Below are 13,498 nucleotides of genomic sequence, written 5' to 3'. Positions count from 1 at the left end.
CCAAAAGTCTTGAGTACAGCATCTCTCTCAGTGTCAAAGCCATTCCTGCAAACATGCTTTCTGAGCGGTGCGTCAATACTCTTGTTTAGCTCTGTTCACGCAGAGAATTGTTCCTTCCCCTTCTGTTCTCCATCTGCACAGATTTGCTCTTTTTCAGCCAAATTTGCTTTTTTTAGGGCCAAGACCTTTACTTGCAGCTAGTACGAAGCTACTATCTGAGCTGATCTATGCACCACAAAATTATTCCCATACCAAATGAATGAAGTTAAAGAAAAGGATAATCTCCTAAGAAATATAATCGCCAGTGATTTAGAGTATAAAAGCATAAAAATATTAATGATTACTATTTTTGGAATGGATAAAAAACTTTTTTTAGCTAGTTGTATCCGATTATAACCCAAAATTCAATATGCTGAAGGTTTCCCTATAATTTTGACCGAGACTAAATATTATGTGCATGATGTATGTGTGATTTACAATGACACATTCATGTGTCTGCAAACTCCCTAGCAAAAAGAATCAGTACATGCAGACTGAATCTTCTGTTAAACCTGTATCTCAAACCATCCATTTTCAAGCCGCTTTATCCAAAGCTTTGGATAAAGCTGCAGGGGAGTCAGCGCATACCCTGGCAAGCAACGGACACAAGGCAGGATTTGCTCTGGATGGGACACCAGTCCATCACAGGACTCACACAGACATACACACCAGAGCCAATTTTCCCAAAAGCCAAGTAACCTACCAGTATGTCTTTAGACTGTGGGAGGAAACCAGAAAATCCAAAGGAAACCCATACATACAAAGAGAACATACAAAGTCCACAGAGAATTGAACCCAAGGCCTCAGTGCTGGAAGGTGCACCACCATGCCACCTTAGCTCAGAACAGTTTTTTTGAAAAGCTGAAAATAAAAAGGTTTCTAATTGTGTGAAAACAGCATCATTGGGAATTATAAGTTCTTAAGTGAGGAGGTGGAATTATGGTTAAGGGACTGCCTCAAAGCTCTTGGGTCCTGGGTTCATTTCTATTCCTGGGCACCTTCTATCTGAAGGACACATGTTCTCCAAGCCATGTGCACAAGGGTTTCTGTTGGGTGTTCTGGTTTCCTTGAGTCTTCCAAAGGCACTAACTGGGATCTGGGCGTGGGCTCGGGCGTGGGGCACATTGTGTGTCCTGTAGCACACTGTTACTCTGGGATTGCCTTTGGAAAATTTGGGGAAAATTACATTGGAAAAAATCAGCTAAGTGGTGTCTTTGGTACAAAACTATAGAATATAGAATAACGTAAAAACCACTGAGAGGAAATGAAAATTGAGATGACAGGCTGAGCAATGAGTATATTTACAACTTCACAGTGTAGATCTGAATGTTATAATAATACTTTTCCTTTTCTTGATTTCTTCAATAAACGATTAAGGCATTAAGTAGAGGTTTGTGATTTTAATGCTCTAACTGAAGTCAACAGTTGATTTCCTTCAAACACTCAATGTGTTCATTTCCTATAAGTTCCAAAGATAACTTCCTTTTGTGAATGAAATAGACTGTAAAACACTCCAAAGCTGCATTGCAATAAGTGAACATCTTGGAAGTGGATACTTTCCTTTTTGTTTTTGTAGCACATCACAATAAACACTGCGTAACAAAATCACATGTTCCTGACATTCTGTTTTTGAAGCCTGAAACCTGTTCTTTTATGTGATGTCACTACTGTATTTCAGTTGGAAAAAAAATGCTGCAAAAAGTTAAGAAAATAGAGATGATTGAAAAGATACATTTTTTAAAACAAATGAAAATATTCATCTGGAATATAACCCATTGACCAATCTATAAAAATGATGACAAAGTCAAACCAAGTAACTATAGCCCAATAAGTCTAACGTCTCTTATGTATAAGGTTATAAACAGTAAATAATAATTGGAACTAAACGCATTGCCTGTATCTGGATCATCTGTATTGAAATAGAATTCTAGGGGATAATCAAAAAGGATTTAGGAAAAATGTTGTTTATTCATTAGACGTCTTAAAACAAGCAACAACACTAAAAGATAAAAAGAGCATATGATATGGTAAATTATGATTTTCAGACAGAAATAGATAAAGTTCATTATAAACAAATAATTCTTAAATTACAAGTGGAGGCTTTCAAGGTACTGTGTGTGCTTGGGCTTAGAATAAGTAGAAAACAGTACACATAAGTTAAGAATGATCAAATTAAGGTGATGTAATCAATTGATTACCAGCAGCCATATCACCCTGCAGTTCACAATTGGCAACACACTGCAGCTAAGCAGGTTTAAGCCTGGTCAGTACCTGGAATGGAAACCTCCTGGGGAAAAATAAGGTTGCTGCTGGAAGAGGTGTTAATGGGGCCAGTAGGGGGCACTCACCCTGTGAACTGTGCGGGTTCTACTGCCCCAGTATAGTGATGGGACACTATACTGTTGCAACGCTCTGTGGAAAGTGAAGGCAAGGAAGGCATTGTGTTTCATCCACTGCAACCAAGGAAGTCTCCAGTAGTGACAACTACTCGTACCACTGGACCCAGGCTTCTTAGGTCGAGAGAGTGGGACTGCCCCAGTGCAACAGCTTTCGCACTTCAAAAAAGCTCTCCCTAATAGGTTTCTTCATGCAGCTCATCTCCCAAACAGCTGCACAAAGTACAACCGTCATCGTCGGACACGACAGACAGTCATCACTCAGTTGATTAACACATACTGTAGATCTGTATTAGGACTACTGTTTTAGATTAATGATACAGATTCTGGAATGATTAGTAAATTAGTAAGTTTGCAAATAACACCTTAATAGGAAACACTACAGAAGGTGCAAAAAAACTAGACAAAATTCAAAATGATGATGGCATCAAAAAATGATATTGTTCCTTCTGTAATCAGTCCAAACAAGACCTTTCTCACTCGAAAGAAGGTCCTACACTGACACTCTGGAAGCAATTTATCTTCTAAGTCTGGAATGAACAAAACCTGATTTAAATATTTTAAATCCTCAAAGTCATTAACATTATCAATGGACATCTTCAGAATGAACAATGAAACATGAACACTAGTGAACTTCAGAGCAGTGTATTTAAAACTAAAAAGAGAAGACACTTCTTTACCACCAAAGGGTTGTGGAAGCCTGGAACAAGCTACCCAGCCATGTTGTGAAAGCTGGTTTCATTCCAGAAACAGGTTGATGAGCTCCCTGCATAAATTAACAACTAGCAACCAAGCAAACTATGTGGGAAGAGGGGCATCCTGTTGTGTGTAACCTTTCTTATGTTCTTTTCCTTACAAGACCTTTCAAGCTAGCTTAAAGAAGTCACTGTTACTGTGCCAGGAGGTCAGTAGACTCCAGTTTGATTGATCCTGGGAGCAGTCTGGGTGGGATCATGAACGTGTCATAATGAGGACGACATATGCTACTCATGGCGATGATTCCTGTTTATCTTCGCATAAAGATATGGGAATCTCTCCTGTACTTGCATATTGGAGGGGCTCAGAATGAGGGTCTTGCCTGAGTGACATGAGGCCAGTAGGAACATCTACAACTAGCAAGTTAAACTTTGCAATGTAGCTGACATCACAGGCTTGCTGTGAACAGCATTAATGGATGCTGGATGGATGTTCGCCCATTATGCCTTCCAGCATGTAGGGGCAGAAACATCCTGTTGCTGCTTTCATAACCTTGTTTTTTTTTAAGGGACAGTGTTGTTATCCATGTGTCCAACCTCCAACATGGAGGACCTGGTGCCTGACATGGGACACGAACCCACTACCCTGAGATTATGAGTCTCATACTCTACCAACAGAGCTAGTCTTGGCCGAACAGCATTAAGATAGATCATTAACATTAATTAAAATAAATACGGTTCCAGCCCAGTGTACAGAGTTGATGAAAGATTTTGATTGTGTTTACATGAAGCAAAGCACTGCATGGTCTTTACCTTTGCCAAATGGGAATTGATCCATTTGGTGAAAGTTCTTTTCTGTACTGCTTCCTGTTCATCTAAAAAGAAAAAAAAATATATAATCAGCAAATATTTCATTACATTGAACTTCTAGATTAGAACAGACCTTTTTAAACTAAGAATCACTGCGCAAATGTAGTTCTTTGTTTTTTAAAAGAAATTAGAACAATCGGTTTGGGATCATTTTAGTTACAATTCCCTGTCTCACACCAACCCCTGATCCAGATTCTGTGAATGTAAAAAATGAAATGAAATCGGAAATGGGTTTAAGAGAGGGAACTGGAACTGAAAAACTGGAACAGACGCCAAACCTGGATTTATTATTATTTCTTCACAGTGATAATCTCATAATAGTTTGACATCTGAACAGAGCAACACACTTTCCCTGCCTTTCACCTTCCTGTAATTGAATAGCCAATTACCTGTTTAAGGATCTCAATGAACTATTAGACTGAAGATCATGTTAGTCAGAATCTGGTCTATTTTTGTTTTCCTCCCAGTTTAGACTAGACAGTTCAGCATTACTTTGATAAAGGTGCTTGAAGTGTGCTAATCCTTTCAATAACTGAGTCACATACTGTAGCTTTAGTTTTAGTCTTTACAATGGCAAAACAATGAAGAACCCAAAAAAGGACAAATTGTCATGTTGTGGAATTTTGTGTGTTTTCTTTTATTTGTACGAGAAAGTGGTTAAAGAGAAAAAAAGTTTTGGTTTACCAAAATGGTAAATTAATGGTTTTGACAAAATGACAAAAAAAAGGACTTTTTCCAGGACAAATGAAGGCAGGCAATCTTGATAAAGATGAAAGAAAAAAAGCATATTTTTTTAACATGCTTGATGAGTAGAAACAAGTAGTCAAAGAAATAAGTCATAGTGTTTAAAAAGTAATGTCCTTAATAGTCAAAAAGTAATGATACAGCAATTATTTACATACTAATACTTAAATGTCAATTTCCAATGTATGCTTTTACATCCTATGTGTGGTTATGCTTTCAGTCGTAATTCTGTAGGATTTATAAATAAGCAAATACCCTTAAATAGTATAAACTAGTAGTGACTCCAGACAGAAAGGTGTTCACTAAGAAATTTAAATACTATATTCTGCAAACTAAAAACAAAGTATAAAGCTATACAGTATTTTATATATTTCAGAATGACTCCATTATGAAGCACTATGATTTACAGTACATTTCTTTGGCACTACAGCCCATTGACCACTAATGCCAGGTAACTGCTGTTAGAAATCAGCGATATCTGTATGGGTGGGGAAAGCTTCAAAACCAACATTACTGGCGTCTTTTAATCTCATTGCATTATCTAGACTTTGTTCCTCATCAAAGCCTTCATTTGTAAATCTTCTACAAAGAATATGTTTTAATACATTTCTGCTTCCAGTACTTGTATAGTTCAAACAATGTAAAATGGGGGAAAAGGTTCTAGATTTTGAAAAGATATTAAGAACTGTGGCACAGTTTTGAAATGATTATGACTCACCACAGATTAAACATTTGCCATGATACCATGTAGCTATTGCAGGTTGATGCATTTTAATAAAGATTTCACTCTGGAATCTGGGCCATTACTATACTGTGAAGTGCATTTTTAAACCAGTTACAAAACTGTCAAATCAATTAATTTCTTTTAAGATTATGGAAGAGTGTTAATTCATTACATTATTTGTTCAAAATATTTTATCATGTTGGTCACTCTTCTTATATCTGGAACAAAGTTGATTCCCACTGTTTAGGACTTAAAGATTATCTTTCAGAAAATGCATCTCAGATTTTGAAGAAATAAACCTGCATTGATATTCAATTTAACTATTCTAGCTATAGAGACATAACTAACTACTACCCTGCACTGTTAAACATAACTAAGTACTTTATTGTAAGCTTTGAATTTTAATCTCTTTAGTCAATAAGATTGAATGCCACACAATTGTATGTGGAATAACTTAACCACTCTTTTTCAGAACCATCAGTGGTATTGCTTTTTTTACTGAAACACCTGCATCACAGAGGGCTCCTCATTTTCTATAATTCAGTTTTAAATGGCTTCTCCTGGGAAACAGTGACGTACATCCCACATCTATTCTTAACAGTAATATCTTCTGCCCATAAATACACAGACTTGGTAATTGCATAAGTGACAAGTTTGGACTCTATTTCTGCAAAGAACTACAAGTATGAAATATATCACTACTTTCAGTAAATAACCATGCAGAATAAAGTATTTTAGTCTGTTGCCAAGAATAAAAAGTGATGACACCATATATAATTGGCATTTTTATGTTTTCCATTTATTAAATTACAGATTTAATTTCCATTTCTTTTTTTGTGAAATATGTCAGTTTGATGGATTGTTCTGAAGCTCGTTTGCATTGATAGACTAATGCATACTGGCTAGTATGTTCATGCATTATGTATGCCTTTATACATGCATAGAATTGTTTGATTAATTAAACTGACAATTTCATCATTTTCTCTTTTAAAAACTATCAATATCCATTCCAGTGAATGAACTATCAAAGCAACGCTGCTTTCTCCTGAAATGAAACCCCCTTTTTTCTGTTCACACAGCTCACATCACACCATACTGGTGATGCACAAGAGGTGACTTTGAGCTGAGTCCTTGCACAAATGAGGACTGAAGGTAGGGAACTACTTCACCAATGAATCTGTTCTGTAGCCATTTTTTGACCAAAAGGAATTTCTAAAGCTATTAGTCAGATTGGGCTTTGCATTCATCCAACAACATTTGTCAAAAAAACAGACTGTAGCAAAGGAAAATGTTAGTGGAACTGTCATTTACATTACAGTAAATAAGTCTTTAAAAAATCACAGCTGCCCACTGAGCATTTCATGTCCATTCTACACTGTTATATACATGCTATATACATGGTGCACATACATAAATCACATGTTTACCCAGGATTCTCAATTTGCAGTGCAAGCAGAATTCCCTAAGGGGTTCAGGCTCTATTGCTGAATGCTGCCCTACTTACCACGCAAATACTGAAAAAATCCCGTCACCAGATTCAGAGATGTCACCTTTTTGCCCGGAATATCCTTATAGCGTGCCATCTTGTGTATTGTATACTTCCAGAGTGGATTTGCCCTTCATGTGTGAGTGAAAACTGACATCCACAAAAAAGTGTTGTTGGTGTGGTGGGGGGGTTCTCCTTTTTTCCCCCTCTTCAGGAAGCAAAACAAACGTGTCAGCCTGATTTCCCACTGAAAACACTGCACCACTAATGAGAGCTGCAGCAGCAGTGCCCCCTCTTTCCTCAGCAGTCGAAAGAGAATTACACGCAGACTGATGTTGATCTGCCTTCTGAAGGGCTCATGTAGATTGATGTTTGTTTGCCTTCTGAGGGACTCTTTTTCTGCTTCTTTGCATCCTGCGAGGGTGCTCTGGTTCTGCTGCACTGAACAGCCCTGCTGCTCTGACTGGTAGCATCCCTCGTAACTGCTGAAATGATCTATTTCCCAAAGCCCTGCCAATCAGCACTTGGGAATCTGTGATGTCAGACCTCTGGAAGCATTATTCCGTTTTTGTGAGGGAGGGCAGCCCTAGACAGGCAGCACACGTTCACATTCACAAGCAGAGCTGTGGCAGGATTAGAAGAGGGAACCAGAATTCCCAAGTAACTCTTATTGCTAAATTGTTTCAGAGGCACATGAAAGAGTAGAAAGATCTGCTGTAAATTCATAGGTAGCCTGCAGCACAATGTCTCCAGATTTATCTTTATTTAAACCTGCTTTCATTAAAAATTATTTTTCCTTTAAAGTTGTCCTTCTTTTTTAAATGTTTTTTATATCTATGCAACATTTCCTCATGTGCCAGAAAAAAATAATTAAAAAGAAATGGAATGTCTGATTTTATGATTGTCTCCTTATTGAGATTTTTTATCTGCACTTTCAATAGACTGTAACATGCTGAATGGGCAGCTTTTTCAGTGTGAAATCCATTGTAAGCAAAAACTGCAGCAATTGTAAAAAGCACACAATAATTGAATATAATGATATGCCTTAAACATTTTCTGCTCAGTCTACCACTTACTGTTTAGACTGATAACGAAAGAAATGTAAAAAGCGAAACAATGCATTAGGCCAGCTGCAGGAGTGGAGAGGATTACTCAACAAAGAAAAGGGCTTATGAGTAGTCTAACACAGATTTTTTGTATTTATTACATACTATGGCTTAATCTGGAAGCCTGCATTAAGAAAAAAACTAAAACAATTCTTCTACAAAGACAAATGCACAACTGATTGTTTATGTAATCGTCACTTTAATTCTTTGAAGCAAAATACCTTTTCTACAGTGATATACTGTATTGTAATAACCAGATGAAACCAATAGTGTTTACAAATGTCCTGAATGTCTTATTGACTCATTTTTGTTATACATTCTTGGAATGCATCCTTAATATCAGAATCAATTATTTCTTCTAGAACACTGGCCATCTGTCTGCTTTAGATCCATCTACTTCAGATATCCTCATATGACATCTTCTGTCTAATCAAACATGGCTACCCAACAGATCAAGTTGTTGAACTCTACAACTCCTTTTCCTTTGAGCAGTTTAGACTACAGGCCCTTTTCTCCCTAACAATGCAACATGGAAATTTGTCCTACACTATGTGTCGTGCAGGTTTTGACTCTCAAAGATTATGTTCTGACCCAATGGACAAAAACATATTTATTCATTTATAAACTCATGTTAGCTGTTCCAAAGCTTTGCAGAAAAAAAATACCTGCCTTATTGTAATATTTATATATTTGTTTTATAATCTTTCTTACTCATGCAGAATAAATAGTAAGAAGAGGGACCGCTGATTCTTGAGACGCATTTCTAAAGCGTCTTATTATTAATTTAAGGAAGCACATTCAAGTGTGTTGTTCAGTGAGTCTCTCACAAGACAGATTAGAAAACTCATGATCCTGGCACTATTCCACTATCATAGACAAAGTCTTCAGATTTGTGACCCAGATCTGTCACAAACAATACGCTTCTTGTAACGACTTCTTCAGTCTATTTAAAAAACAGGCACAATTTAGCCAGTCCTCACCCACTAACAACATACTCTCGCATTTAATCTGAATTGTCCTCTTGTTCCTAACTGTTTGACTTCACCCAGTGACAGTGCCAACATCTCAGAAGGAAGACCTTTATAAACCGGTCACACAATTTCTTGAAACGATTGAGCTGCTGCATATCTTTCAGTGGAAAGTTTTGTTGCTTAAAGTTGTGTAAAGTTTTTGATGACTCATAAAAAATGCAGCATTAGAATTACAGACTATACACGGCAGTGTCTAAAATGTATTGGTTTTCTCCAGAATGTGACATTTTTAAGAATTAACCAGGACATGACCTTTACAAAATCATAATTTTAGAACCTATTGCACTGAAATAAAAGTATATCCGATATCTTTTAGGGACTGAAATACATTTAAATAATTAAAATCTTACATTCTTACAGACAATTCGAATCCCTACCGTCTCTTTCATACAATGAGTACAGGTGAAATCATAATCAAATACATTGTCTATGCAACACTGCATATCTCTGTAATTACAGTACATTTACATAGTGACTTAGTGACATAAAGGAAAGATTTACTATACCTTCACAACCTGACTATTAAGAAAAAAATAAAACAAATTAATCTTGTAAACAAAGGCAAAGTCCTGTTAAACTCTAGCCTAATTCCAGCTCAACATACCATCACAAAGTCCTTTCATCAAGGATTACTCATCAAGCCCACATTAGCAACTCTGAGCCTGTGCAGAAATGGGCAGAGCTGCACTCATTCTCCCATAAAGAGAAAGCTTGTCCAAGGAAAGAATGGTGAGAGTGCCAAGACACCAAGACACCACACTGACAATCCTAATAAATGTCACTGGGACTTGAAAGGGAATCTCTGACAAAACAGTTTACAGAACATATTCCTATAGATTGGAATCATTATTATTATTATTATCATCACTTGACTATGATGTTTTTTTTAAATAAATGGTGTTATTTACTATTGAAATGTCTGCATTGCAACTTTGAGTCTCAATTTTGACTCATCCTCATTGGATTAAAGTCAGATACCACAAATATAACACTTTATTAGTGACAAAATCTGTACCACAAGGAAAAAAATAAAGATAGTGGATGAGGGTGACAATAAAAGCTGGCTGGCAGTCATTATTTTAGCTGTTTTACTTTTCGAAACAGATCTAATTGTTTACATTAAGTAAGGAGTTCTTCCTTTGCACAGTGTAAAATAATTATAAAACAATTGTATGGACATCCACAGGGCAAGAAAAGACTTTGGTTTCTGATGCCATAGTAGACTTTGTTTCATGCATTTAGGCTTGGAAGGCATTTAAAAATTAGAGGCCCCATCTAACTCTTTTGGTGATAGTAGGTAATTGATCCCAAAATCTCATGCAGCCATGTCTTGAAAGAAGCTGGGTAACTTCAACAGTTAATGATAATGTTTCTTTATTAGCCCTATACAATTTCTTGCATTAGGAATTCATCTTTTCACATACCCCCACTTTTCTCCATAAGACACAGACAGGGAGAGAAGCTTGGGGTCAGAGCACAGGGTCAGCCATTGTACAGTGCCCCTGGAGCAGTTGGGGTTAAGGGCCTTGCTCAGGGGCCCAACGGAGCAGGATTCCTCTGCCAGCCACGGGATTTGAACCAGCAACCTTCCAGTCACAGGTGCAGATCCTTAGCCACAGAGCCACCGCTCCCCCAACTGCTCCCCCCCAACAGCATGGCTGGACAGCTTGTTCCATCCCCCACACCAGTCAAACTAATATTTTAATGATCTTTTTATGTACTAACTTATCTAACTTCATTCCTAATGAGGTGAATATGTTGCAAACACACACTAGTAGGTTCGCAAACATGACACACCTTACTTTATAATTCTGAAAGCTGAAGGAATGGCAACCAGAAGCAAAGGAATATTCTTGGCAACAGCTGTGTTCCTGAATACTGCCTTACCTACTGTATCTCTTCAGAATCTATCACGATCGTGCACAGCACATCACAGTTCGTGATCTTCCTAAAAAGACATGCTTTATTCTTTAACCACCACAAGCTACATTTAAGCTAATGCTTTAGAAAAGACAAGATAAAATTATGCTATGAGTCATTCTTCTAATACTTCAATGACTCTGTAAAGAAATAAAAATAGAAGTGGAAGATTTACCAGAACAGAAACACATTTGTTCATGTTGTTGTTTTTTTATACTTTAGCAATCAGATACAGTACTTAACATTAGCAAAACTATTGCTTAAATCCGCATCAAATTTATAAAGTTATTACCAAGAAAACTGCAAAGTTTATGCATATGATTCAGTTATATTTTATTGAATAACCATGGCGTAGGAAAATTCATTATGCTGGTTAACACCTCTCAGTTACGGTGCTGATCAAACGGTGCTTTGCACTTAGTCTTGTGTGATTTTGTCTCATTCCTCAAGTACAGCCTAGACAAACCAGTTCACTGGATTCTGATCCCAAGACGCCACAGCTCATAAATGTTTGATTAGGCTCAAATCTAGCAAGCAGGGTGTACACAGTATAACTATCATATACTCATCTTTCAAAAAAGCCACGATCAGCATGAGTACATGAGTTCTACAGTTGGAATTCTGTTGAGTCATAAGAGTCCTTTGATGTTTAGTATATTTAGGTAGATGAAGATGTATAGCTGTGGGTGGCAAGGAACACAGTGGTTAGCATTGCTGCCTCTCAGCGCTGGGGCCCTGAATTCAATTTTTAGATCTGGGGTGCTATCTGTGTGGAGTTTGTATGTTCTCCACGTGTTCAAGTGGATTTCCTCCAGGTGCTCTGGTTTCCTCCCACAGTCCAAGACATACTAAGTGTGAGTGTGTGTGCCCTGTGATGGGCTGGTGTCCTGTCCAGGGTTTACTCTGCATTGGGCTCGTTGCTTGGCAGGATAGGCTCTGGCTCCCTAGTAACTTTGAATTGGAAGAAGCAGTTGGAAGATGGATTGATGGAAGATGCAGAGCTGCTATTTTAAGGTTTCAAAAGAGGAAATTACAGCCTAGGCTCAGGTGCTTGGGTGCTGTCTTTGGTGCTGAAAACGGAACTGAAGTCTCTAAACCGGCCTTACTATTTTTCCTGTACTGACCTTTTAACTAAGTAAACTCCTTTAAAATATACTTCAACTTCTTTTCTGATTACCAGCTGGAAATATGCAAATATCCAATTTTTTGCTGGGTTTCTGAAAATACAGTATAGAAGAAACTATTTCACCTTACAGTATGTGTGCAAAATACTGTAAACATGGGTTTTACATTTTACATCTAGACCATCTGGTAAATTTCACAGAACCTCATTTAAATTCCAATTTGTAATGATGACAATCTGGTATATTTTTTATTTAAAGAAAATAAAACTGAAATACGTTATTTACTGATAAAAGCAACTCAATCTATGATAAACACTACTGCATATAGAAAGAACTGACAACCTCTGGTTACTCACAGAAAACCAAGACAAAGGAATGGAATAATAGAAGAAAATTCTATATAAATCTATAATACTAGCTTTTTTAATTCTATCTCCACTCTGTAATATGCTTAGCTGCGGGACACAATGAAAAAAGTAATTGACTCAGAGACTGATCACATTACACCTTTGGCAACTGGAGGACTGTAGTTTGGGGGCAAAATCCTTTAAAGATGTTGTAGTCACTGAGAGTTAATCCCAACAGTTCCAGTCTGCAAATTAGCCTACAGCCACAGACAGCACAAAACTAGCATTTCAACAAAGTACATCTGCAAATAATCTAGCGGGGGCAGTAACTGGCTAGGCATAAGTTTCATGACCTTAGAAGAAGCAATTGGTTTTATATATAATACAGATTATAAATATTATGGTTGTATTTTAAAGCATTACAATTATCTGTGAATATCTGTGACAGAGAATATTCGTACACAGCAGATTTAATACTGCAGCTCATACAGTTTGCTCAAAATGAGACACAGATAAACCAGTGACATCTAGTGGCTAATTTATTCAAATGGACAAAAAAAGAAAGAAGACTGATTCACATAACAACACTGACTTTAACTATCGATGAACAGATCTATAATATTAAAAAAGAATATTGTATAGGTTGTAGTCCACTTTTCATCAATAAGATCAAACAGATACCTACTACAAAACAACATAATGTGATTTTATGCATTGCTTTGTGTAAAGTTTCTTTATGCAGAATATAAATGAACAAAAATGGGTTAGGCGTATAAAACTAATAGGCACGGCAATTACAAAGACTGCAGAATGTGTGTACAATCATCCATATCCATTAACTTTTTTCAAAAATACTGTAAATTTTAATTTCATTATAGGCGAGATGAAAAAGAGTTTCACGATTCCATAATTCCATAATGCAATTAATTTATTTGTTACGCAATTTACAATATACTTTTCTTTCAAGACATTTTCTACATTTACCAATTATATTTATCAGGTATCAATAACAAACC

General features: G+C 36.8%; 1 protein-coding gene across 1 annotated transcript in view; it reads right to left on the bottom strand.

Moving 5' to 3' along the window:
• The window catches only part of LOC148839567 (nesprin-1-like), a 219,048-nt gene that overhangs the window by 182,090 nt on the left and 23,460 nt on the right, over nt 1-13,498 (bottom strand). The window contains exon 2 of the mRNA XM_088908442.1: nt 3,944-4,005. Coding sequence (XP_088764568.1) covers nt 3,944-4,005 — 62 coding nt within the window. The remainder of the gene's footprint in view (nt 1-3,943; nt 4,006-13,498) is intronic.

This window comes from Atractosteus spatula, chromosome 2 (assembly GCF_055471065.1).
Source record: "Atractosteus spatula isolate fAtrSpa1 chromosome 2, fAtrSpa1.hap1, whole genome shotgun sequence".
Taxonomy (NCBI): Eukaryota; Metazoa; Chordata; class Actinopteri; order Semionotiformes; family Lepisosteidae; genus Atractosteus; species Atractosteus spatula.
The sequence above is the reverse complement of the archived record's forward strand: the minus strand, read 5'-3'. Positions and strand labels throughout refer to the sequence as shown.